General features: G+C 40.1%; 1 protein-coding gene across 7 annotated transcripts in view; it reads right to left on the bottom strand.

Moving 5' to 3' along the window:
• Positions 1-27,280, bottom strand: part of Eya1 (EYA transcriptional coactivator and phosphatase 1) — a 149,071-nt gene extending 121,791 nt beyond the window's left edge. For 3 of the 7 annotated variants that reach the window (XM_021221951.1, XM_021221950.1, XM_021221952.2), the window contains exons 1-3: positions 26,713-27,280; positions 21,495-21,544; positions 19,848-19,975 (exon numbers count right to left, since the gene is read on the bottom strand). In XM_021221951.1, the coding sequence (XP_021077610.1) occupies positions 19,848-19,971 (124 nt within the window). In that variant the 5' untranslated portion in view covers positions 19,972-19,975; positions 21,495-21,544; positions 26,713-27,280. Of the gene's footprint in view, positions 1-19,847; positions 19,976-21,494; positions 21,730-26,712 lie in introns of those variants that run through there. The other 4 variants (XM_021221949.2, XM_021221953.1, XM_029533327.1 and 1 more) reach the window with 4 other exon arrangements.
• Positions 27,281-27,684: the final 404 nt, after the last annotated feature.

Below are 27,684 nucleotides of genomic sequence, written 5' to 3'. Positions count from 1 at the left end.
AGAGAGAGAGAGAGACAGAGATGAGTATCTTTCACGTGAATATTGTAAGTAGATGGATCAGATAGGAATTTCAAAAAAAAAAATTCCTTACATGGTTTTTAAACAAAGTTGGGAGAAATACACACACATGCACACATGCTCACACATGTGCACACATACGTGCACACATCCCAAGACTAATGGAAATCATTCTGCCTGATTGTTTTCATGTAGACCACACAACAGTGAGACTCAAACTCTGACTCAAGTTTTCACTTTTCTGCCAGTTGTTTTGGGTTAGAAGTCTTCGTTGATGCTAATGCATGCTGGCAGAAGCCTGCCATTCCCTTCTTCCCCACATGACACCACCACCTAATGTTCTTACTCTTCATAACCAGGGCATTGCCACCACAGCTATAGGAAAGCCAACAGTAACTCTAAGGGAGTTTCCTGCACAAGATGTCCACATTATACTTAATGTTCCTTTAAAGACCTAAAACAGCCAGGCGTGGTGGTGCACACCTTTAATCCCAGGACTTGGGAGGCAGAGGCAGGCAGATTTCTGAATTTGAGGCCAGCCTGGTCTACAAAATGAGTTCCAGGACAGCCAGGACTACACAGAGAAACCCTGTCTCAAAAAAAAAAACAAAAAACAAAAACAAAAACAAAAACAAAGAACAAACAAACAAACAAAAAACAAAAAACAAACAAACAAACAAAAAAGACCTAAAACAAGGCCCTCATCAAATCACATGATCACAATTGGTCTATTCCCCTTTCTAAATCATGTGATCACAATTGGTCTAGTCCCCTTTCTAAATCATGTGATCACAATTGGTCTAGTCCCCTTTCTAAACAGATCACCAGTGGGAGACGGAACTCTGAATCATGTCTCAGGATTTTCCCTGTCCAATTACATTAGTGCAGAAGAGGCCTGTGATTGGACAGAGAAAAGAGAGGCGGAGCTAAGAGTTGCAGAGACAAAGAGTATCTCAGATGGAGAAAGGAGAAGGTAAGATGGCAGTGAATGTGAACCAATGTGACTCTTACCAGTCACAGGGAGTTATGATATCATAAGGTTAGAATACTTGGGATAAAGCTTTTATCATTATTATTATTATTATTATTATTATTAGCTCTGAAATTATTGTATTGGCATCCTTTAAATTGAGAATTTATTGATACATATATCTATCTGATTGGTTAATTATAATGTTCAAGAGTTTTGATTTACTTGGTTACTGGAATGTGGGACCACCAGTGGTGGAGAGGGACCACGGTCCAGGGACAAGAGAGCCAGACACTGTGAGGGCTAGCTGAAGAGTGTTACTGGCAGCTGGAGCCTGGAAGAGTGGTCTGGCCCCCTGGAGAATTAGCAGGATAAGAGGAGCAGGAGCATGGAGAGTTGGCAGTTTCTCATTTTTTAATATTTCCCATAACAGAATCAGATACCTTTTGCTAAGCAAAAGGGTAGAATGGGATAAGGTGAAAACTGACCATGTAAAATGCCTACTATGGGTTAGCTTTCTTAGGATGTTATCATTGTAAGAAACCCTTAGGTCCTTACAAGGTCAGTTACTACCTTGTTGTCGCTCTCACGTGTAAAAACTGAACCTGGAGACTAGGAAGTACTCAAAACTGCGATTTCACTTGGCAAGTTCCTTCATTCTGAGGCCCATGACCAAAGCTCAGTGAAACGATAGATAGATAATAAGTAGCCCTTTGCAAAAGTCAGAGTCGGGAGAAGGCAGCCCAGGCTCAGTGTCACGGGCTATGGTTTGATTAGAAAGCAGGACTCTGCCAGTTCCCACCCTCGGAGCTTCCAGGCTAGTGAGCTTACTGGATGATCTCAAGTAGAAGCTCCCTGCCAAGACGTCAAGAAAGGATGAACGACTCTTCTACTGCCTTTATTGTTCGCCCAAACTGCTTCTAAGTCTGCCAAATCTAAAGTCAACGATTCTATAGCTTGAACTATACAACCGCTGTGAGAAAGTTTGCCTACAACAAAACCCCGTCTATATCTGTTCCCCTGAAATCTACATCTCTCCATGATCATGCTCAACCAAGTGTCAACTCTTACTCCCACCAGGAACGTCAATTGTTCTTGAAATCCATTAAAATTCGGGAAAAAAGAAAGGCAGGGAAGATGATACTCTCTTTGAGGTCTCAAGATCATTGCCTTTTTGCTGTCATTCAAGTACAGCCGTCTATACACTAAAAACCAGAGTCCCACTGAATCTAGATTCTAAAAAGGCTCTCTGTTAAAGAGGAGATGATTTCCACAGAATAACTACCAGGATGTGCATGATTCTATCAGTCCTGTAATAGAATACTTTGATCAACAGAAGCCTAATGATTTATTGTGATGTAAGATATTCTCTGAGGGGCTGGGGAGATTCCTTGGTGGATAAGGAGCTTGTTGTGTAGGCATGAATACCGGAGTTCATATCTCCAGGATAAACTATGCATGACAGCACGCACTTGTAACATCAGTGCTGGAGACAGAGTGAAGACAGGTAGATCCCAAGTGCTGGGATTAAAGGCATGCACCACCACTGTCTGGCCATTCTGGCATTTTTAAGGCCGGTTATATATACCAGCTGAAGAACTGAAGAGACAAAGACAATATGTGTCCACTTAAGTCTTACTCACTCCATCTTACCTGAATGATCACACAGAGCAATATGCTGCAAAGAAGATAATTGAACTTCTCTCTGAAGCTTTGAGTTTTTAAATACCATGTGCTGACTTTTTTATAAAAGGTACTGTACTACGACCTCAGTTTACTGGAAAGTAGTCATTTTTTTCTTCTATTATTGACAGTCCCATATCTCTTTTTCCCTTTGCTTCGAGTTCTGGCCTGCCATTTGACCCTGGGCAACAGTCTCATAGTTCTTTGAAGTATTCAGAAATTTTATCACATGACTACACACTCCAGAACTCAGCTAACCTGGGCCATTGCTACTTTTCAGATGTTCCACAAACATCTATCTACCAATGCCTTTGAGATCAGTGTTGGGATCAGAACATTTAATCACCTGCTGCTGGCTTTTCTACAGTTTAATTCTTTGGACCTAATCATCTTTTTTCACATGATTTTTAAAAATTATTTATGCCACCAAAATATGATACAGATTCAAAAAATGTTATGAGAAAGATCTGGTTCCAAGGAGGAGCTGAAAATATGTTCATGATCATCACTAAAAGAAACATCAAGCAGTATAAATTCTGCTCTCATTTCTACTGGAAAGAAGAAATAGTATGAAGTAACATCAAATATAGAGTTGAAGGTCACAGCTTATTACTAATAGTACTTCAATCTAGCTTTACCACCAAGAATGAAAACCTAGAGTAAGGTACTTAATGTTGGGCGCCTCACTTTTCTCCTGTTACTGGGTATTATATACTCAGATGAGAATAAAGAAAGATAAAGATTATAATCATTTCAGCAGCACACTGGGTCCAGGGGCCAAGCTTTATAATCACCTTCTCTCTTCGTACAGTATCTCTTTAAGCATGAGATATTAAAATATTTTTCTCCCACTGGTTAAGTTGTAGGCTAGAAAAATATTCTGCCATGGAACTGCATCCCTGGCTCCAAAAGTATTTTTGAAGGTACAGAAAACACTGTTAAAATCTATCAGAAGCACCAGATTAAAGCCAAGCTTATGCTGCCAAAAGAAATGTGAGGATCTAACAGGAAAAGAAAAAAAAAAAAATCAATCAGTAGGCCTTCCCTAAGGAATGTCAAATCAAATTAAGCAAGGTTTCTTAGGAATAACTCAAGGAGGCAGGACTTAATCATGATTACATTAAGAAACTAGTGCCTTGGACATTACTGTCGTCAGTGTATGCTTCTTCTGAAGAAGCAGGCCAGCAGGGGAAGGATGTATAGTGGGTAGCAGTGAGCAGCTATTTCAGAATAAATGCAGAAATTCTACCATTCTTTACAAAGTAAGTAAGCTGACACATGAAAACAAGAACCCCTCTTTTTATACTATAAATGGAGACTCTTGACTATCTGACCACTGCGACAAGGAGAGATTAGCCATGACAGCAATCAGCCAACTAGGCCCTGCACTGTAATACCAGGTTCACCAACTTCTGGATGAACTTTAAATGTTATGGTCATGAAAACTAACATGGCAATCAGAGAAGTTTTCAATCCATTTGATAAGTGATAATTCTCCTATATATAAAATCAGACCTAAATGGTAGCTCTGCTTGCTGGACCTATGCCAGCCTGTGCTTTGCTGGAAAAACACATGGCCGTGGAATGGCATCAGGCTGGGTGGGCATCAGTCCTGAATCCTCCACTCTACTCCAGTCCCCCTCCCCAGACAGTATCTAAACTCATCTTACTGCAGTTCTTTGCTTGGCATAAGCCCAGACACACAGGGACTTGAGAAACCCACTTTGACAATCTTCTGCTCCCCACGGTTCCTTCCTCTCAGTTGTGACAGAAACCTCATCACCTCCAAGAAACATCCCATTTTCCTCATTTCCTCCCTTCCTCCAGACTCATTCAGAACAAACATCACAACAGCAGCCTTCCCAAATCCCTGTCTGTTCTCCCCTGACAACCTCACCAGCCTCGCGTAGCCAGTGTGGACCCCAGGGCCTGCCATGTCACGTCTCCACTCTGTGTGCTGTGTGGTCTCATTCCCTAACGAAGTTTTATCAAATCTAATCACAGAATGGGCTACTTTGCATTGCCCACTCCAGCCAGCTGCTCTGCACAGTGGGCATGATAGAACAGACACAGTTAACATGCTGGTGGACTTTACTTAAACAGTCTTTCCTTTTTTTCAGTCCCTTCCTTTCCCACATTCCTCGGCCTGTAAACCACACCTTATTCCCCACTCACATGTCCTCACCAACTATTTTATAAAGAATACTGAAGCTGCATTAAATTTATCCTCTTCCTGCAACATGTCGGCTGATTAATCTAAGTTAAAAGTTCCTGTCCTTGGTCAGGGATTGCTTTCTGCGCCAGCGCCTTATTCCTTCTCGGGTCTCTCTCTTCCAGGCTTCCTTTGCGTGATACCCCACTGCTTGGCTTCACAGGATCTTCACTGCTCACAAAGCAGCTTCCCCTCTACCCAGGGCCATGGGCCGGACTCCCTGAACACAGTGGATGCGGGGCTCAGGACAGAACCCAGGGCCTTAAGCCACCTGGTGCTCTACCCTACCTCCACCTCCTTGTTCATGAATTGTCTCTCAACCACAATCTTTTGCAAGCTGTCTTCCTGGGCACTTGCTTTTAAATTGTCAGCATCGACTGCCTTTTTTTCTCCACTAATCATTCTCTTACTTCCTTACACGGCTTTTCCCAATTTCCGACATTAAACTTTTCTTGGTTTTACTTTTTTAAGCCTTCTAAACAAACCCTTTTTTGCAACAGTTTTCCTTTAATTCATTGATTCCTTTTTTCTGCTGTATTATCTTTCCTTTTTCCCCCAGATTGCTTGCCTCTGTCTACTCTGGGGTTCCATAATTCTACTTCCTTCCTACCTCACTGTTTTCTTTCACAATAGTTTTTCTTGTCATCCATACCTTTTAAAAATGATTTTTACATAAACAACTCCTCAATCTCCATCCACATACACACAATGTTGTCTGGTTTAAACCTGACCCACATCCTGACGAAACATACTGCCACCTCCCTCAGAAGCCTTAGCTTTTGTGTCACAAAGACTGGAGGTTTCCCTTCTCGTGGGATTTCTCCTGCCACCTCATTTCTTAGATCCCACTACCAAGCATTATGGCTTGGATCTTGAGCATGCCTCAGAGCCTGATGTAGAGACACCATCTCCTCTGTATGATGTTACTGAAGGTTGTGAAATTTTCATTTTGTTATTCTTCCTATCTTTTCATGTCCCCAACATGAGATGAATGATTTTCCCGTACCATGTGTTCCAACCATGATGACGTGCCCTCCCTCTGACAAGGACCTGAAAAGCCAGAATGTGGCCTACTGGAACACTGGTAGAGTGTTAGCCGAGCGTGCATAACACTCTGGCTTCTGTCTCTGAAAGTGAAGGTGGGGTAGCACATTGAGTCCACCTGTTCACAGACTCCTAAAATACATAGTCCAAATACCTTTCTTCCTAGTTACCTCAGGTAATTTGTTAGAGTGACAAAAAGGTGACAAATCAAACCTGTAACTTCTACCACTGTCATCTTTTCCATCTACCCTCTAAATCTCATGGTCATTCTCCTTCCTAATTACCTTCTGCCTCTTACAAAGGTGGGAAGATTGGAGTAGCAGGTCTACTCACTCAACTGTAGATTTTTAGTGGCCTAGATTTGCACAATAGTTCTGGTACTAAGGTCTTAGATAGATATACAATAGGCATGAATGGAGTTTTTATTCTCTATTCATTATGCATTAGACTCTTACAAAGCATACAGTCTTGTCTAATTGTGCTGACTCTGTGTGACACTATAGTCACATGTGCCCTTATAAACAGACACTTAAACCACAGTGGCCAGTGCTTTCTCCCAGCTCCAGCTTTGCCAGTCTCTTAACTGCTCTCATCAAATATTGGATAAGCTTTCCATGGCTGAAAAATATACATCAAAATCCCTCTGAGTCTTCCATAAAGAAGACTATGACTATGATTTAATCATGATTGTTTCTCCTTGAACTTTAAAGCCTGTGTCTGTGCCTTTTTCAGTGGATATATATATATATCCACTTCAAGCCCACTTCATTTCTCATAGTCTTATCCATCTTGATGTAGGATAAATTTTTTCATAGCAGGAGAAACTTTTTTAAATTGTACTCTTGACACAACTCAGGCCAATGTGTGGCTCACAGAACCCAGTAGTTGTAGAAGGAACAGATCAAGTTAAGAGGTGCACCCACCTGAAGACATGTTTCACTTAATTTAAACTACTAGGCACACTGCTCAGGCAAATATAAACATCACTGAAATCTAAGACAGCTTTTATCCGCCCTGCATTATCACTCTGGGAACTTATATGCAAGTTCTCTCATCAAAGTATCTCATGGACAGGACACAGGCAACACTTGTGCCACTTGAAATCAGGTACAATTTGGGCATTGTTATAAAATAAAATATCTTTGGGTGCTTGTTTGTTTAGAGCATGCCCTTCCTGACTTAGGAAGGAGACAGGTAAATAAATAAATTACCCTAGTTTGGGTAATAATTATGCTGCAGAGACCAAACAGAGAAAAACACAGCCGAGTAATGGTTCAGATACAGTGACATCACTTATCCATTCGAAGCTCTTAAGCCATAGGCAAAAGTGAAAATATGTGTTTTTGAAAAACCTGTACCAAGTGGTACAAAAGGAAACAAATGACACCTAATGAAAGGTGGCAAAAAATGAGTAAAATTCCACACAATAAATGAAAGTAGAAAATCTTCCTAAATGTGTATTTTATATGCCTGACTTTAAAAACACATCATTGAATTACATTAAGTTACCATGTGATTTTTTTTTTTTTTACCAAAAAAGCACATACAGCTATAAACTCAATGCTTTGCTTCCAGACAAGTCTCACGTAGAAATAAATGAGGCATCTCTTTGTGTTTGCACTGAGACGACAACTTGGCATCCTCCACGGATTAAAGTCATCTTCTCTGTCTACCAAGAGGGGAGAAAAATATTAACTCTTCCAAAGGAACACAGCTTGTACAGACTCATGACCAGAAAGCCATGTTTACCACACTTCATCTGAAGGTGGTATCCAATTGGCTCAGGGACTGGATATTTGCGCGTTAGCTGGTAGGCTTCTGGGAAAGGGCAGCATTCTGAGGACTATGATCAATCAATCAAGGCATTAGTCAGTGCACTCACTGATAGTCTTATAATACTGCAGCATTACTGGGAAGTGGTGGAAGGTAGGAAATGGGGCCTAGATGGATGAAGAAGGAAACGAGGGGTCTGCTCTGGAGAGACCAGCCTTGTCACCTGGCCCCTTTTCCCTGCCTCTGGACCACTGGGATCTGAATGACTTAGCTGTGGGGTGCATGCCCATCAGCAATGATGCTCTCTTTCACCTCAGGCTCAGGTACATGCAGCCAGCTGATCACAAAATGAAACCTTTGAAACTAAAAGCCAAAAAGCAATCTTCCACCTTAGCTGGCAGATTCAGCTCCTTGGGTCAGGCATTCCACCATAAGTAAGGAAAACGTAACCAACACACACAGTCAAGAGGAAATGGTAGGGAACCTGAAGACCTGTTAGTCACAGAAACAGAGCAATGACAGTGACTTGTGAAGAGGCTGGGTATAGTGGCCCTCTTGTTGGAAAAAAAAAAAGTAAATGCAGGTTCCCTTGAAAGACCCTTTACAATGCTAATTAGCTTTTTTTCTCCCCCACCGTTAGTATTCTTGTCCCACCAGCTCAGGTTCTCAACACATCAAACCCAGGATGGATTGAAACCATACTGGAGCTCACAATCCAAACATTCCCTGAATATGGTGCCAGCTTGCTACCCAAAGCACTCTCACAGTATCAGTCGCTTTCTCAAAATATTCACTGGCTTCTCCTACTGGCCCAGAAGTTCAAATTCCTCAGCCTGATCCTCAGGGTCCTCCAAGAGCTGGTTCCAGTAGACTCCCCCAACCCTATCTCCTATCAATTCCTTCTGCAGCTCAACCTTTCTCCTCCCAGTGTCTGAATCTATTCTACCTTTGTTCCCAGTGCTCCCTCATTAACATGCATTCCAGCTCTTCCCCACCTATTCAAATTCTACCCATTCCCTAAGGGCTCAGATTCCACCTTGGCCTTGAAGCTCTGCCAGAACCTAGCAAGCTGAAGAGCTCTTTCTTCTGAACTCTGAGGGCACTCTTGTTTTCACCAGTGGCTCCTAACCTTCCTGAGAATGAAGCCCTTTTTGTGACACCAAAATATTTCAGAACCCAAGGATAGCTTCTTTCCAATCTCCTGATGGAGAAAGTACAGGGTCACAAGACATGCAGTGAAACTACTGGCAAAAGCTTTACATTTGAGCAGCTGTAGCAGACGCACACAGGAAAAGGCTGGCCATGTGACTTGCTAATGGCCCACCAAATACACAAATTTGGCTCTATACACAAAACAGTGTTCTCACCTTCAGCTAGCACTCTCCTGCTCTGCATCATGGTCTGAAGGTCTTAGTTTCCGAAAGCTATTGTGGAATATTATTGTCCTTCAGGTTTTTGCAAAAAGTCAGAATTTGTATCTCCCTCAATGAGACCGTGAGCTCCCTAAGTCAGGGTCAGCTGATATTCCTAGTTGAGCTGCTGAGTTCCTTTGCAGTGTTTTGTGCACAGTGAAAACTTTGTTCTCTCCTTCTATCCCCAATATTGTCTGAAGAAGTTTACAAGAGTGTAGAAAGGCGGGGGGACCACTTGGAGTCACTGATAATATTTTACTGCTGTGCTCAGGGGACTGAGCTAGGAGTCTGCTAAGCGTTCCTTTATCTGTCCTCAAAAAGAAGAAGATGAAGAAGGAGGGGGAGGAGATGGAAGAGGAGGAGGAGGAATAATAATCTCGTTTTTTCATCTATCCTCAAATAAGTTGCATATGTCAAAGATTTCTTCTAAACAGTTCATCATTCACATCATTAACATCCATGTTTGTTTATGGTTCTTTCTTCTTTTCAGTAAAATTATCCAGATTGAAAGGTCGAGGTTTTAAATGTGCCGGTCAATGATTTCCAACAGACAGCAGCCTTTAGAAACTAAAGTGCAAGCTAAATATTCCCTTTAGCTCACTATAAGGGAAATATAACACAGTGGTAAAAAAAAGAAAAAAGCCCCATGCTAACAATTTAGCATGTAATATAGCACTCTCCATTTCTGACATAAGCTATGCCTTGTGTAGCTTTTAGAATGGAGAAGTAATAATTCATTACATAGTTGTTATGTGTTAAGCTCCTCTTGTGTGGCCAGTATGTACTGAGCACTTTACAAGTCAGCCATAGCTCCTCTACTCTCCCATGGCAAGTATAAAGAGCGTGTATTATACTTGTATCCTTTCAAAGATGTGAAAATTACAGCCTAAAAATATTCAGTAACAGCCTGAGAGATCACATGGCTGGTTTCTCACTGTTGCAGTTAATTTCTCTTCTATAAACCTGCCGAAGAGTTTAAGGTTTCTCTAGCAGAGTTTTGTCATCCTGGACTGCTCCTCTCTATAGATAGAGATAACCCTAACCTGAAGGTGGCACTGAACAGGCTAGTCTGGGAACACCCGGGCACCGAGGAGAAGTGTATCAGTGTATGTTGCAAATTAGCAGATGGTAAAATCAACCAGTGTCTGAAGATTGGAAGCAGATGATCTGGCTCAGACTCAGAACCTCAATCATATCAATATGGAAGGATGGTTTATTTGCCCAAAATGCAATCAAGCCACCAAATGATTAGTACCCCTTTCCTGTCTTTTACTAAGTCCCAGGAGCTCCCAGATAGTCCCCTTACTCACACTCACTATTAAATGACTGAGTGCTATTAAGTGTATCAAGGACTCTGAGTACCTGTAAAGCTGTCCAGTGATACCAAAAAACCCAGAGTAGAAACAGACATTCATCCCTCCTATAGAGACCCTGTTGTACCAATTCCAAAGGACATGCTTCTTTACAAAACAAGATCCATCATTATTTCATACTAGCTACTAATGTTTTGATCACATAGCAGATGCCAGTAATCCTTCTCTTAATTAGCCTATCCACCAAGAGTAAATGGATAATTCCCATTGCACAGCAAGGGTTTAAGAGTCTAGCCAATGAACAGAAGCACTTTCTTAGAGTCAGAATGTCTTCATTATGCTGACTGAGGCTCTCTCTGTAGGTACCATTATCATCTTGACTGCACAGGTCTCAATCAAAGGCCAAGAGTTTGCTGGAGACTGACTGCCCTCAGAGCCTCTCCAGCCCGCTCTGCTGCTTCTTAAGACCCACCTTAGTTACATGGACATAAATCGCTGAACTGACTCTGAGCCCCAGCTAGTCAGCCTGTAAAAGAGGCACTCTCAAATCAGGACACCACTTCCCTTCCCTTTACAGTATAACTCTTGTCCCAGCCCCATCTCAAGGCAAAAAGGAAATTGGTGCTGAGCTAATATATGTAAATAAGTAGCATGGCTTTGATAATTTAACCTGTCCTTTCTCACTACCCACGCTACATCAATGTATTGGTTAAAACACAAACTCAGTCACAACACTTCTATTTACCTGCCCAAGTTTTGAGCCTGGTATGCAGAACTTGAATCACCTGTCCAGGTATAAACTCTGGCCTCATTTCTCTGCACTCTGTGCTGTGTACTTAACACACAACACACACACACACTTTACACTGACTGAAGTGTGATGTTTTATTACTCCTTCAATTGTTCCCTTCCTTAAAATTTTTGCCTCCAATTACTTTTGCCATATTTTAAAGATGCTAATCCCATGTTTACTAACAACAACCTTGCATATCATTATGCCACTTGATTTTACCATATTATATGGGAGTAGTTTTATCACTGCTAAAATTCAAAGTCCAATAGTTCTAGTTGTAAAGCAGTAAGTTATTACGGGTCAAGTGTAGATTGGCTACTGTAGCTCAAATCAAAGGCTAGCCATGATGCTCACTGTGGCAGTTTGCTGGATGGACCAACTAATGATGTCCTTGAGAACTGATCCATGAAGATGAGTCCTTTCCAAAATGAAGCTTCAACTAGTTCCCTGAATAGTTAATGTGTTATAAGTAATATGAATGGGTGCCCTGCTCCTGTCATGACTCATTTACATGATTTACTTAGTAACAAGGGCATTCATTCAACAAATACCTATTCCAGAGATGCCAGATGTAAGGCACCATGACAGTGAACAAGTCTGCCCTGCCTTCAAGGAACTCAAGGCTCTACCAGCAAAATAATAATGTATGTGGATACTGTAAACCTTGCATCCCGGCCATAATATTAGATAAGCAGATATAAAAAGTCTTCGTGCAGGTAAAGAACTTCAGTAGGCATGAAGTTTGTCATCTAGGAACTGTGTGAATCTCATGTTTCAGAGAACAGGAATGTAAAAGTAAGGTCTGAGGCAATCCCTGCGTGCTTATGTGTCTCCTCTCTAACACAGTCCATGTGTTGTGTGAGAATACATCAGTCACTTAACTGCTTTAAAACCAGGTGCATAAACCTCATCTTAAAAGTTACTTGGAAGATGAAGTGACTAAATACATAGAGGGTGTCAGGACAGCCACACAGTGTTAAGAACTCCATCAATCCAGTTCATAATTTTCCTTTCAAAACCTCACTTATTATTGATAAACACAGTGATAATATTGGTAAACAATTCAGATTTTGTTTCATTCTACAGGAAAACAAATGTCCTAATGTCTATTATGAAGAATATAAAAACATCCCTCCTCTGTGAAACACTGGCTGAGCTCACTACCTTTTTTTTTTTTTACTTCCTTTTATTTTTATTTATTTATTTATTTATTTATTTTGGTATAATGGATAGTAAAGACATGAAATAAAGTTAAAGGGAAGGAAGGAAGAAAGGAAGGAAAGGGGAGGGAAGGGAAGGGAAGGGAAGGAGAAGGAGAAGGAGAAGGAGAAGGAGAAGGAGAAGGAGAAGGAGAAGAAGGAAAGAGAGAAAGAGAAAGAGAAAGAAAAAGAAAAAGAAAAAGAAAAAGAAAAAGAAAAAGAAAAAGAAAAAGAAAAAGAAAAAGAGAGGAGAGAAAGAAAGATCTGTGAAGCCTGCAAGTTACCACAACCATAATCATAACAAATTTTCACTTATATGCATTTATGTTCCATCTAAAATTGCATATGAATCCTTGGCTAGCTTTTACTAATGCAGATTCTCTCTTTGTAAAGCTGATATTTGCCCACCACTGAGTAGAATTAGAGGAGAGGTACCCTCTATCCCTTTATGTTGCTCATCACCGAGGGATCCTGGGACAGTCTAAGAAATCAAGAATCATTTAAAACAGGCACAGACTTGCCTAAAAGTTCATGTCTTCCTTGAAGGAACCAGAGGTTTCTCCCAGAAGGCAAGATGTTTTGGGACAAGTACACCTTTGCTTATACAGAACAACCAGGGTAGAGATGTCACAGAGCTCTTCTTCTCTATTAGCAACCAAGAAACTGCACACATTCTGAATCTAGTCACCAATTACCAAGCAGTCAAGGTGCCTGGAATCCCTGGGCCGACTTCAGCAGCAACTGTCGGAATCCCTGGGTTTTTTACTACAAGTACTACAATAGGGCTAGTTTATTAACAGGTGACAGGCGAAAACAGACTGTCCCCCAACAGGTCCACATGTGCCACCTGTTTAATCCTCTCTACTAAACCACTTTCTGTATTCCACGCATGCATAGAGCTTCTAGCTGTCCAATGGCTGGTTCTCAAAGCCAAAAGAAATGGGACCATCCACATCATGACCCTCTGAAAAATATTTCCTGAAGTAGAAAGTACTTACTCTGAGCAGTAGCAAAAACGTTTTTTGAATTTCACAAATGTGCATATAATGATGGCTATTGTAATGAAAAGCAGAAATGATTCTCCTTTTCCTTTTCATCTCAGAGAAGCTTAAAGCAAGCAGGGGCTGGCTGACAGAATTATAATTAAGTCAAAAGCTTTGAAAACTAGTTAGAGACAGCTCCCCCAAAGTTAAGCAATTGAAGCAATATGCGGGGCATGTGTGGACACAGAAGACATCTCACACACAAGATCGCAGGCATGGCTAGCTTCAGCAGAAGGCCACTTCCTGTCAAGGTCACTGCCCTCAGCTTGGATGCAGTCTGAATGCACTGCTCAGTGGCATTCTCCATGTTGAGGGCCCTCGCATGGTTGGCAGCTCAGACACTTAGGATGAAGGCATTGAGAGACATTCCTAGATGAGGAAGAGCATACATCCCAAACCCCGGGCTTTGGATTCTGCCCACAGCTCTTCAGACACCAGTGCAGATCCCAGTGGTACTCACGAAACTTGGTTTTTAACTTTTACAGCGTTCTTTGTAAAACAGGAATCATACCATAGAAGTGGCTATTATTTACATATGGCCTAGCAGTTAATATTAATAGACACAGTAAATTCTTGCTCACTAAGTTCCAATTATGCCACAAGGTTTGCATTACATGCTCATGGCAAGCCTAAAGTGAGCTCTCTTGCTTTTCTCATTGCTCTGTTGAGAACAGAGTCAGATGGTAGCTCCTCTGCCCCAGTTCCTCCAGCTGGCGCACCATGCAGCTGGGGTTCAAACCTCCCCTCTTAACCTTCCTCCTGGCCAGTTTCAAGAAGTTTCTGAAGATTTAATAAAGCAAAATGTGGCAAACAGTCAGTGTAATGACCAACAAATTATTCTTAAACAGCTGTTGGCGTTTTTAACAGACATGTGAGAAATATTGCCATGTATATAAAACATAGCAAATATTAAATTCTGACTAGTAATTTTATTCCTTCACAGGTTTTGCTTTAGAGTCATTTCTCAGAAGCCAATTTTGTGGCCACAGACAAAACCCTAAAAATGTTTTTTAGGAATGCCTTTCCTCATAGTGTCCCTTAATCTCCCAGAAACTGAATTATGTGTAGAACATAAACAGGAGTAATATTAGATTAACATGTTTCTATTGACATCAGAATATTCAACCACGGATACACAAATATTGTCAGTAAAAAGCAACCTCAGACCCTAACTGTACACATTCACTTCGTTGAGAGACTTCCTATAAACAAGGTTGAGTAAAGATATTCTCATCAGCCAGAACTAGACTTTACTGAAATATGTAGGGAAGAAAACTAGTTCAAATAATTTGCTACTGTTCTAAACTTTGTAGAAATTACTTTGTAGAAATTGCTTTAAAATAGATTCTGGTAACAAAAATGTGGACAATTGTATCAACCTACCACCCTAAAATATGTAAAACACAATTGAAAAAGTTTTAAATTCAAGCAATTTAGCCACCTAATTCAAGACCACAATCTTGGAAATCTGATACACCAGTTCAAAGTTACTATTTGAATTACTGTAGGAATTCCTGTAATGGATGGTAGAGAATTCCCGTTACATCAGCTTTTACATCCTTTAAAAACTGCACATTTCAGGTCTGAGCTTTGCTCGGCCTCCCCCGACCCCCTTAGCCTTTTCCCAGCCCCCATACAACCAAAAACAAACACTCAAATTGGCAGTATAGAGCTCATCAATCTCAAACTCCTGCAAATCTAAGACAATCAGAAAAAAAAATGTTTAAAAAACTGCTTTGCAAAACAAAACAAAACAAAAAAAAAAAACACCCAGCTTTGCAAACAAGGCTCTAATTAGGTGTGTAAATAAAAATTCCTTTACTGCTATGGCTGAGTCCTGTAGGAAAGTAGTTTGCAAAGACTCCTCACACCGTGAGTATCAACACAAGGCTTTGCATACTGCAAGCCTGTGTACCCACCACACCAGAAAGGAAAACCTCCCTTTCTTTCACACTGGACATTTTGCTACTCAGCTGACTTTATCCAAAAGCTGATTTTTTTAAAGTTATACACTCAAAATAACAACAGACAAGTCATGCAAATTCAACCAAAGCCAACCGTAAAGTACACGGAATGTTTGCTGGTCCTCTGATTAATTTCGATTGAGCTGGGACTATTTTCATTTTGCACTTAACATGGATCATGGTGTGTGTGTGTGTGTGTGTGTGTGTGTGTGTGTGTGTGTGTGTGTGTGTGTCTGTGTGTCTGTGTGTCTGTGCTGCATGAGAGCACACTAAGAACTGAGTATTTGATAAGAAATATCTTTCCCATTGTACCTTAGAAGACATTCAGAAGATTAGGGGAGAAGGTTCAGGACCACAGGTTGAGCTTTTAACCCATCCCTAGGGTCTCTGGCATTAACTTGGTCAACAGTAACTGAACTGGTCATTGACTCCCTTGGAAACCTGTGTCTTTCCACAGAGCATTCCCATTGTCAGTCAAGCAAGCATTCTCTGATGCTTACCACTAGGTGACTACCCTTACGTACTTGTGTTCTACATCTCAAAGGTTTAGAAGCTGGGTAATGCCAGCTGTGAGTTGCAACAAGAAGCAGAGATGTTGGCATTAAAAAAAAAATCCAAGGAGTTTTCAAACACACAACAATAAACTATTATAACTCAAGAACACTGTGTTTGGAAAAACTAAGAAACACAGCTCTTGAGCCTGGAGCCTCGGTGTTTCTGTCCTTACCCTTGATGTGTACCATGCAAACAGGCACTAGCCTATGAGTATAGAACCTACAAGCACTGAGTCCTAGAATTTGGCAGCAGACTTCAGAAGAAACTTAATATTCTTTGCTTCTCCATTTTATTTCCTTCTTGTTTGTTCTTAGGATGAAGCTATGGTTATTCATAGAGGAGATTTTCTGTTTTCTTAGCCTCATGATATGGACAGAGGGTGGCAGGAAGTTTAGAAATTGCCTCTGAGTTAGAGAAGACAACCCATGTACATTCAGCCAAAGCCAACTGTAGACAAAATAGAGGTTCTGCTGATCATTAAATTAATTTCAATTGAACTGCTACTATTTTCATTGGGCTTCTGGGAAGTCATTTAAATACCTGTTGTGGTGTGTATGTGTGTATGTGTGTGGTGGCATGTGGTGTGTATGGGTTATATGTGGGGTGTTCGTGTGTGTGTGTGTGTGTACAGAGAACTGAAGTATTTACTATGGAGTGATGGGACATGTTAATTTAATGACTAGTTTGATTTTTTAATAATTTATTTACCTTTATGTGCATTGTTGTGAGTTACAGACAGTTGTGAGCTCCTTGGTGGATGCTTGGAGTTGAGCCATGGCCCTCAGAAGTACAGGCAGTGCTCCTAACCACTAAGCCATCTCTCCAGCCCCTTAGTGGCTAGTTGTAATGAATTTCTTTCTTTCCTTCCTGATCCTCTAATTCACTGATAAATATTTTAGATTTCAAGCTAAATCATATCCCAAAGAAGGAATAGGAAAATCTTTAATGACTATATTCTAGGGTAGCTTGCCAAATATTAATAAATGTACTAATTTTAAGCACAGTTCCTATGATGGTGGCTGAGAGACATGAAACAGGAATGGGATGGAACAGAAAAAGGAGTGTGGTAAGCTGATTCACAAACTTAATAATCTAGAATGTTGTGATATGTCTAGAACTAAAGTCATATAACAGAACATAAGTAAAATTCACATCCATAATCTTAAGCTGTATGCTAAGAAAATGCTCTAAAATTTCCAGTAAACTGACAAAAATCTTCCTTTAGTGCTCTGGGTAAGTTCCAACGAGAGCTTCTGTCTTTGCTCCTGATCCTATAGCATCCCAGCATCTATTTGCCTCGGTCAGCACACTAGTGACGAAAACCTGAAAGCGGGGTTCAGTGAATAGATACACACTCTTTTGAAACTGGGCCTTGAAAGTTCATTTCCAAGACTTAACACAGTGGAGATTTCTTGGTGTTTTTGATTCATTGAGACAGGATCACCTACAGCCCACGCTGGCTTCAAACTCACTTCCATGGCTGAAGCTCACTTTGAACTGCTGATTGACCCTCCTGTCTCCAGGTTTCCAGTACTGGGGTTCCAATTCATCATCAGAGTCTGCACAATTAACTTGGCTGTTATTGTTTGTTTTCTTTTAGTATATAAAAAAAATTACTTCTAAGAACCAAGAGCAATGATGTATGCCTTTAATTCCAGCACTCGAGAGGCAAATAGTTAGATGGAGATTCTTGATTCCAGGGCCAACCTGTTCTATATAGTGAATTTCAGGACAGGCAGGGCTACAGAGTGAAACTATGTCTCAAAAAAAATCAAAAAAGAGAAATGACCGAATGAATGAATGACAGAAGGCAGGGAGGGAAGGAAAAGAACTTAGTTCTAAATATCTCACAGAATGAATATTTCAAAAGCAATCATAAAAATTATCTCAAATATTTAATTATTCCAAGCTAACTTAATTATGCAGAAATATTACAAAATTGAATATATTCATGAACATGGATGGGACATCAAGGTATGAAACATAAATATTTAGAAGTATGTTAGTGCTCCATATTTTCTTTAAAAAATCAAACCACATCTCATTCCACAAACCATCCAAGGCGACACCTCACAGGTACATGTACTCTGCTTAAACAGAAGCCGGCTTGTCAGTAACACATTGAAAAGATGAGAACTTCTTGCTGCTATTTGCCTATATTGTATTCAAAGTGTTATTTTTGTATTTTTAATTATTTTTAATTTTCTCCCCATAGTAAATCTTATGAATCAAAGTAGTTTAGCAGGCTTAGTCCTCCTTCCTTATGAGGCTGTCTTGTCTTGTCTTTTCTTTTCTTTTCTTTTCTTTAACACAACCGTGACAGGTTTGTACCTATGGCCTCTTCCTGGCTGCACAGCACCCTGACAATCCACGGGGTCTATCTGAGGTAGAGCCAGCAGTGGGTGGTTTGCTTGTGCCCTAAGGCTTTTAAATCTGAAGATAGATTTAAGCAAGAGTGGAAGTAGGACCGATCGCCTGCTTTCCCTGTACACATTCTATACCCGCTACTTATACATTAAAACTGTTTCTGTGTAAATTTCATTTGATGATTGAGATGGAGGGAAAGGTGCTTTCTCCAGAGAAAGCCAGGCTGCTAACTCAGCACAAAGCTTCTCCTTTCACAACAGCTACTCTCCATAAACACTAGGCAGGAACGAAAGCCAGCGAACAGTTGTAGATAAAAGTAATTACTATTGGCATAAAAACCAAGACATAACTGAAAACTTGGAAATAAATGATTTCTGTGCTTTGTTATGAATTTCTTAGCTTTTCACATTTTAAAAGGCTTTCCCCAATACATACTCAAATACTGCACCCAAACGATAATATTTACATTTATAAAATGATTTGTAAATTAATTATGCTTATGTTTTCTAAAACCTGAGATAAAAGATCATGTCGATTGGGGAACTGATATGCAAGGGCTTGTCTGTAAATCAAATCCTAACACAGATGACCCATTAAACTTCTAATAAATCTGACTTAATGAATCCGTCACTATTCTGAGGCTTAATAACAAATATATGAGCACCAACATCAGTGAAGACTTTTCCACAGGCTCCAGCTGAAATTAATGTAGCCCAATGGGCAATATATCCTCCTATACATCTGAGTTATAAAAATATACATATCATCTAAGTGGCTGTGCATAACAGACAGTAATGTGTACATACAAACCTTCTGTATTTTGAATGAAATACGTATGGATTGAAGAAGATGTGTCTATTTATATACAATTTACATGAACATTCCTATGTAGTAATTATATTAAAATAATTATAACACTATGTTTAAAGTATTCTACTCAATCTCCAAGAAAGTGAATACATGTTATGCATACTTGCCAAATAGACTTGTGTACTTCATAGGTATTAAGTTTTAGTTTTTCTTATTTATACTACAGTGGCCAAAGCCACAGGCATACTAGACACAAAAACTGTTTCGCTAATTTAAGAAGTAATCCAGTTCAGTGTTGACATTTAAAAAAAAAAATGGTTGTATTTGCTATCAAAACAGAAAATAAAATGAAATAATTCCAAATTTTCAGTAGTCATATAGCAAAATGATGTAAAGTAATACAATGCTTGGGATATGCAGATCAACAGAAGAAACATACTCAAATTCAAAAGTATGTGTATACACACTGTATATATTTCAATACATATGTTTATATATGTCTTAAACTAACACCAGTCAATGGAATGTGATAATCCAGTAAAATGGGAGTCCCAATTAGAGGAGAACACGGATTAAGTCAAATCACTTAGAAGTGAAGGGAATGTCTGATGTATCTGAGGGCTGGGCAGAAAGAGAGCAAACACTGAGAAAGAGATAAGGGCAGAGCAAGAAGAGACGGACTCACACTCACCTTCGGTGCCATTGGGAGTCATGGAAGTACTATTTATATGAGAGCTATCGAGTTTGGGACCACTGGGGGATTCGCTACTACCACTCAGTCGGCTATGCGGGCTGGTTAGATCCTGCATTTCCATAGACCTAAAGACAAGAAGCTTTCTGTTTGACAGATGTACCAAATTCATAACACCACTATTTAATGTGCTAACGACTTGACACCTCCTTTGAAACACACGCGCACAAAACCCCCATTGTGTCTATTTTCTTAGACTGGTAATAGTTCACCTTGCATCTGACTCCAACCCTTTTTGTCACGTGTGTTACTAAAAGGTGTCTCTCAGCCTGTGTAGCCAAAGTTTAACATGCAGTTTTTAAAGTCTTTCCCTCTTCTTGTATAATGGAAGTCATAAGCTAATGTCAGACAATGGCATCGATTTTAGCATTCAGAGGAAAACATGAAATCATATTTATATTAAAACAAAACCCCAATCATGACTTTCCTAAAAGAAAAAGCAAACATGTGAACACATGGAACAGAAATAAATCACTTTCTGTGAATCTGTTTCATCTAATGAATTAGCACTGGGAACTCCCTTTATAATTTAACGCCCAGTTGTTATTTAATGCGTCTCCAAACCAAATAAACCACTTGAAGCCCCCTGCCCAGTGACAGGGAATGGGGCTGTCCTGATGCATATGTTTACTCTGGCTTACTGCTTAATTGTTCCTCTGTTTCCCTTGAAACATTGCAGCATTAAAACCCTGTGATGTCGGCTCACTTGCTTGCTTTGTGGATTACATACAGCGTAGCCAATTGACAATGGATAAGGCCGGCAGCTCAGGCGGTCCATGGGACCATTAGCACTCCGAGTACCCCAGCTGTCACTTAGGGGGAAAATGGCAATTCTATGCAATGCTGTAATTTTGCATTTTTACCATATTTAAACCAGTTCAATGCCTCCCAGATGGTCCTAAATTTGCCAGTTACTTCTGCGATATAAGAACAACAGCAGGGCATCATAGTGACAATTTCAGAACTCATATGTACCATGCTAGCGCATGAACAGTGAAACTACTTAGAAGTCACTAGTTACATACTTAGATACAACTCCATTTTCTGACAGTACAAACTTTTAAAGTTTAACGCCCATTCACTATATCCTAAAATTATCTTTTTTTTCCTAAAGACTCATAATCCAGGGGTGCGAGAGTTAATGTCACACCTATACCATTGATATTGCTTACTCCCCACCTCACCTGGGTCATTTTAATTGAGAGGCTACAACTGGAAGTGAATGTGGGACATCAGTTGTAAAATAGCTTTTACATAAGCCATTTTACTTCCTCATTCAAACAAGAAATGATTTCAAATCCAGTGATTCCTAATTATCATTCCACATTCATTTCCCCTAAGAACAGACAGCAACTGCCTCAGATCAAGACTCTTTCCCACATATCGTAATTATTTTTTACAAGTACACTCATGTACACATGTGTGCGTGCACACACACACACACACACACACACACAAATCGTTAAGTCGTTCCCAACCCAGCCTGTTGCTATTAATAGAAATAATTAAGAACTACTAGACAAAAATAGATCCGGGTCACAGAAAGGTAAGCTACAAGAAAATGTTGAATATCAACGAAAGTCTTACCTGCAACTTGAGGAAAGAGCAACATCGGAACTGGTGTGAGACGTTTGCACCTGCGGCCAGGGGTAGACAATTGGAAGTGGTTGGTAACTGTGCTTCACTGTCAGCTCTTAGTTACACAGAGCACATGGCTGAGCCCTACAATGCTCACTTTTAACCAAAAGAGAAAAGGGAGGATAAAGCAGCCAGGAAAGGCATAGTGTCTTTAAGTGGAGGGCTCAACTGTTGTTTCTTCCTGCAGGTCGATCCTCCTCCCCTCCCCTCGTCAGGAGGGGAAGGCAGTCAAATGACGGGCTCGTGATTCATCACTGGCCTATGACAGCTGCAAACGGGATTACCCCTCCCCCAGTCAACACGCAAAGCAATCTCATCCCAGCCGCTTGGAAAAGGTGCTTGGGGAAAAAAAAGGCTATTAACAAATGAGTATGTTTAACAGCAGCAGTAGTTGGGGCAATAATCCCCAGCACCCTCCAATCTTTCATCTTCTGCTCTAGCCAGCTGAACTAGAGCGCCCGCCCACCCCCTTAACCTCCTCACTATTTCTTATCCTTATCAGGATGGTTTTTTTCCAGTTACCTATTTGTCATTTAACAGTCAATGAAACAGCTTCGGGCAATGCTGTGGTCAAGAAACAAGGCAAAGGCAGGCTTTCATACCCAAACTCCCAGCGCTCAGCAATGTACTCGTTTAACTATGCCAAGGTAAAAACCAATGAGTATTTTTATTCAGCTATGCTGGACAACATGAAATTGTGTGTGTGTGTGTGTGTGTGTGTGTGTGTGCGCGCGCGCGCGCGCACGTGAATCCCATCTTGCAGACTGAAATAGAATGCATATTTGAGTACGCAATTCACCCACCCAGTCACCCTGCATATTAAGTTTCCAGATAAGTTTGAATTGAGGAATTTTACTGCACAGCTCTACTAATTCAAAGTAGTACTAGTCATTGCTCTTCAGAGGCAGTTGTGCAGGGCCAGAGTTCAGGTGAGCCAGGCTGACGCCCGCTTGCAAGCTCCCACCAACTCTTGGGCAGGCAGAAAAGAACACTGGCTAACTTCAGAAATGGCACAGTACTCCAAATGTACGTTTGATGTACGTTTTCATTCAACCTGAACTGACATCAATTAAGGCTGCAGAACAAAGATGAGAACTGAAGCGTCTCAAATGACATTAAAGTTATCCACATAAACATCTTCTGTTGAGTCCTGCTAGTTTTTAATTATGATTTATGAAATTAAGAAACACAATCTTTTTTAGCAAGAATAAAGCATCATTAAGCTTGAATGTCTTGGGATAATGTTACTTGGAACTTCTAGGTATGCATTTTTTACATGCAGGACAAAAACAGAGTGCTAACTTTAATGACTGTAGATGGCCATTATTTGCTAACAGTTTTCTGTCATGTTTTTAAAGTTAATGTTCTCACACAAGATTAAATGGTTTTCTTTAGAAACTGCAGCAATATATCTCAAGGATAAAATTCTCCTACTTTTATACACCTGGGATAAATTATAGGTGAGAACGGACTTCATTTTCAGAATTCTCCTGGCTTAATTACATAAAAGTACGTTAAAACATACTTACTGCTCAATGCTAAAATACATCCCCGCTGTAAAATCAGCCAGAACACCTAATCTTGAAAATAGAACTTTTATTTCATTGTAAGCTTTTAAAGTTTCATTGTATTTATATTTGAAGTTTAAAACCTACCGTTTCTCAGTTTGGCAAAAACATCAAATTTGGTAGTAATTAATAATAATAATAATAATGATAATAACAAAGAACCCACAAATGAGAATATTCAAACGAATTTTGATATTGAAAAAAACAAAGCCGCTTAAGAGTAAATTTATTTTCTGTTGGCAGCCCAGCTTCTACTGTACTTTCAGAGAACAGTTTTGAAAAGTCCGTACCCATGATCTTCCTCTCATTAAATGTACTTCAGATATATTCTTTTGTGTCTCAAGGATTATTTAAACCATGTGTTGTGTGTTACTGTATTTAAAAATGACTCTTTAATCAAAATAACTTTAAAACAACTAATCCTCACTTAGGCTGGTCAGCTGAACCCACATCGTGGTCCAGGAAAAATAAATCTACTCTCAAGAATGCGAATGCAGACAACAATTAGACACAGATGTGAGTGAAATTAGTTACAGTTTACAAAATGCTACACTTCACATGCTTTTAGTTTTTTATGTGCAGTGCAAGGTTACAGTGTGGTAGGGAGACGTCCTTCTTCCTCCAGTGGCTTATCTAAAAAGCACACCTCTTTTTGATGGCTGGACATTTCCTCCCGCATTTGAAAATGTTTCTATAAGCTTTTTTTTTTTTTTCATTTAAACCTCTAAAACTAAGGTGCATTTCAAAAAAATAATTAATAAAGGGTATTTTCATTCAAAATAAGGGGAGTTCGTGATTTCTAAAAAAGTTCTGCTAGGTACCCAGTAAGTCTACTTGTTTTATCTGTAAAGTTAATATAATTCCTGTTATCTTCTAATCTGTTATTTTTAATTTCAACACTCTCAGCAATGCAAAATTAATACACATTTTATTATGAATGATAATCTCCTAGCACAACAAAGTCATTCACATTAATGCCTTTTAAAACTCCTTCAAGTAGAAGCCACACTGTTGTAGCATATAGCCAGATATGTGAAAGAGAAAGGAAAAAGATAACGGAGCTCCTGAGAGTTTTAGTCAATACTCCTGCACTAGTAACTATGACTTCTGATTAGCTAATGAGGTCTTTTAAGTTTGCCTTTTTTTTCTAATTAAATTTATAATTCTTCACAGATGTAACTTTTGTTGATGTTCAATTTGTCTCCCTCATTTTGTTAAAGCTCACATAGTACTTCGTCAATCCATTGAACAGCCACATTAAATCTGCTAATACCGTGCTCTTCAACCCCAGAAATTATTTCCAGAAGGCAAACGTGCTTTGAGAGATCATCAAACAAGACTTAAGGTACACATTTTATCACACTTTCCCTACCACAGAGCTCAGGATACAGAGCAAAATGCATGACTTTTGCCCTGTTTATTATACTTTGCTAAATCACCAATCAAAAGCATCTGACAGAAGATCATGTATGAAGCCAAAAGTTACTAATGTTCTGTGCAAAGTAAACTGCAATGGAAAGAGATTCTAACTCTCAGCAGCATGGAACGAATGAAATGAAGGACTGTCTAAATTATGGGGTTTCCATGGGCTTTTTTGCTTGCTAGAAGCAATTTTTATAAAATGACTAGAATTTAAAACTTTTTTCAAACTGAAAATAAATTTTCAAAGTGAAAGTAGTGACATACATGTAAGTAGAGCTGGCAGGCAGGCTGGTCTCTTGCCTGACACAGATCAACCTGTGTGCTCCCCAATTTGAAAGACAATGGTTATTTTCTAATCAGAATGTATTTTATCCGGGGGGTGGGGGTGGCAAAGAATGCTCCTTACACAGAATACAGTCTGGCCATATTTCTCCTCTATCTGCATTTCCAGGTCTCTGTGTTGTAATATAAATCTCAAGTCTTAAAAATAAAACCTCACCCTAAAGTGGGAAAGAACTTCTAAGGGGAGGCAAATGTTTGTCACATATTAACACTGCATTTTCTTATCAAAGCTTCCATAAACTAAATGCACTAAATGCTCAAATGCTAGTGATATTATCTTAATGTAATATTCTATATAGCTTTTTGCATTATCTCCTTTAAAGAAACCGAGAAAACATAATCCTTCTGAAACCAAAAACAAACAAGTGTTTGGAACACATCATTCCTGTCTTCAGCTTTAAAAAAGGAAAGGACTGTTTTCAAAATCAGCATTTATTGACAATGTTGACTGAATTACTTTTGGTTATATGATAAAAAGAGATTTTGTTCCTGCTGCAAGGACCTCTTTTCTTCCCATTGAATTCTTAGGAAATACATTTTCACACTCCAATGGAAATTTTCTTTTTCAAAAAAATCATTTATCATGCCTGTGAAACTCACAGAGCAGCTGACTTTATTTGGCACTTAAAAGTTGAACTGAACGGTGGCTCAATTAGACTTCTATGTCTGTCACCACAAAGAGTTTTCAAAGGTTGAAAATCCACGGCTGCTTGCTTACTTACTAAACACTTTGGGCCTTAGGAGAACTCAAGCATGGAGAAAGTCAAATATTAAATGCTTGATCATATGAAGGCATGACTATTCCTGCGTGCATGTCCCCAAACTCTAAACAGGGAGGGCAAAGACTCTCTCAAGCATAAAATAAAACCTTCTCTGAAAGACAATAGAAAGACAACTTCAAACCTCTACAGCTACACACACCATGATTCCAGCTAACAAGTTTCTATACCCCTGGCCATCTTAAGAAATGAAACTTAAAAACACTTGTCTAAACTCAATGACAGTTTATAATGTATTGAATTATTGCAAACGTTATGCTTAAATGTCTTCAAAACTCCTCCCAAGAATGTAAGTCTATGAGTTGTTATCAATTCAAATACTGATTTTGAAGGGCAGTGCTTTATACGAATATTCAAAAGTTTTAAAATCTGGAGTTTAGCTTCCAAGTGCACGCAGATCACAAAAAGGGCCAGAGAGGGACACATACTTTAAGGGGCCAAAGGCTTATTGTATCGAATACTGAAGATGAGCCCGCTTAGTAAAGTCTTTGATAAATTTGCTTTGGAACAAAAAGGCATCTTTCTTGAAAACATGGTTATCAGTTCGTTGTTCATCTGCTGAGTTTTCCGTTGTAAACCTTTCCTCATTTATCAACCTAGCCGTAGTAAAAAGTTACCTGTGTAATAAATACCACTAAGTATACCTTTCGTACCTATACATCTATGTATGGATATAACCCTGTTCAATACCACTCAATATTCTGGGGCTAGTGCAGCAATTAAAAAAAGATATGAAATAATTCCCCCGTCTGAGAATATTACCTAGTGTTCTACTTATTTGTAAAAATCGTAACAAAAGTAGTTAATTTGCAATGATCCTTTAATGATCCTAATGGCTCCGATCATTTGGAGGGTAAAGATTACAATTTTACTACGGAACCCCGCGGCTTCTAAAGTCCCAGAAACAGAGTGTTATCGTTTTCCGCAAGCCACAGTGCTTTTTTTCTTTGAAAACAAACCAAAACCCTAATAAAGGCTCTCCAGTTATCTCCGGCTTTGCCCACCAGACAGTTGTTCTTGGTCAGTACAGTTTTTCAAACACCAGCTTGTACTTACAGCGCTCACATCTGCTGCCTCCACCGGTTTAGTGTGCTCCTTCGAGTTTTCTGTTAGCAGACCTCCATTCCTGACATAGTTTGGCTGCTGCGCAGGAACACGGGAACCCGGGAGCTCTCAGAGACGCTGTGGCGCGGCTGGCTGCGGAGCGCGGAGGCCGGGGACTGCCCGGCTCCCGGGGACTGCGCCCGGGCGCTGCTGCAGGCTCGGGCTGCCGAGCGACTGAGCGCGATCGCCTTCCCCAGGAAGGACCCCGCCACCGCGCACCGCCACAGGAAGGCTTCCAGTCGGAAGTGGCCCTGCACACTCGCTACCTCGCCGCAAGCTCGGAGCCATCAGCTCGCCGCGGTCTGTTTGGGAACGGCTTTGCGCCCCAGCGAACGGCAGCGGCAGATAGCATCTGAGACGCCTAGACAAAGAAACAGCAAAATCTCATCCCCCGATTTGTTTGCGCAGCCTTGTAGGTCTGCCCACGAAGCCTCGGGGCTTTTTGTTTTGTTTTGTTTTTGCAACGCAAACCACAGCTAGTCTCTTGTCCTAACCTTATTGGCTTAAATGCAACAATTGAGAGGAGCAGAACTTGGTCTGACTCAACCTCGCTGCTTTAAAAAAAATTTATTATGTAAATGACGCGCCCCATGATATCTGAATAAACAGCTGTGGGGGAAGAACTTGTGGGAACCTCTGTCAACACACACACACATCCTCCCGCGCCAGTAGCTCCCAATTAAGATCTTTAGGGAGTAGTTGCACGTTATCTTTTACACTTTTTCAATACTTTTTTTTTTTTTTTTTGAGGACCCGAAACTTAGGAGAATGGATGCTTTTCACACTTTTTCCTAAAGTACCTACCTACTTACAGGTCTGGAGAAGATAAAAAAGCTGTTTCTATGAAGTAGAGGGAGAATGGGCAAACGTGTTAGCTATTAGCAGCTTAACAATGAAAGCCTGGCGGAGGATTCTGCCAGGGTT

The sequence above is a fragment of the Mus pahari genome, chromosome 22 (genome assembly GCF_900095145.1).
Source record: "Mus pahari chromosome 22, PAHARI_EIJ_v1.1, whole genome shotgun sequence".
NCBI classification, from domain to species: Eukaryota; Metazoa; Chordata; class Mammalia; order Rodentia; family Muridae; genus Mus; species Mus pahari.
Note: the sequence above shows the minus strand (reverse complement) of the source record. Positions and strands in the feature narration are given on the sequence as shown.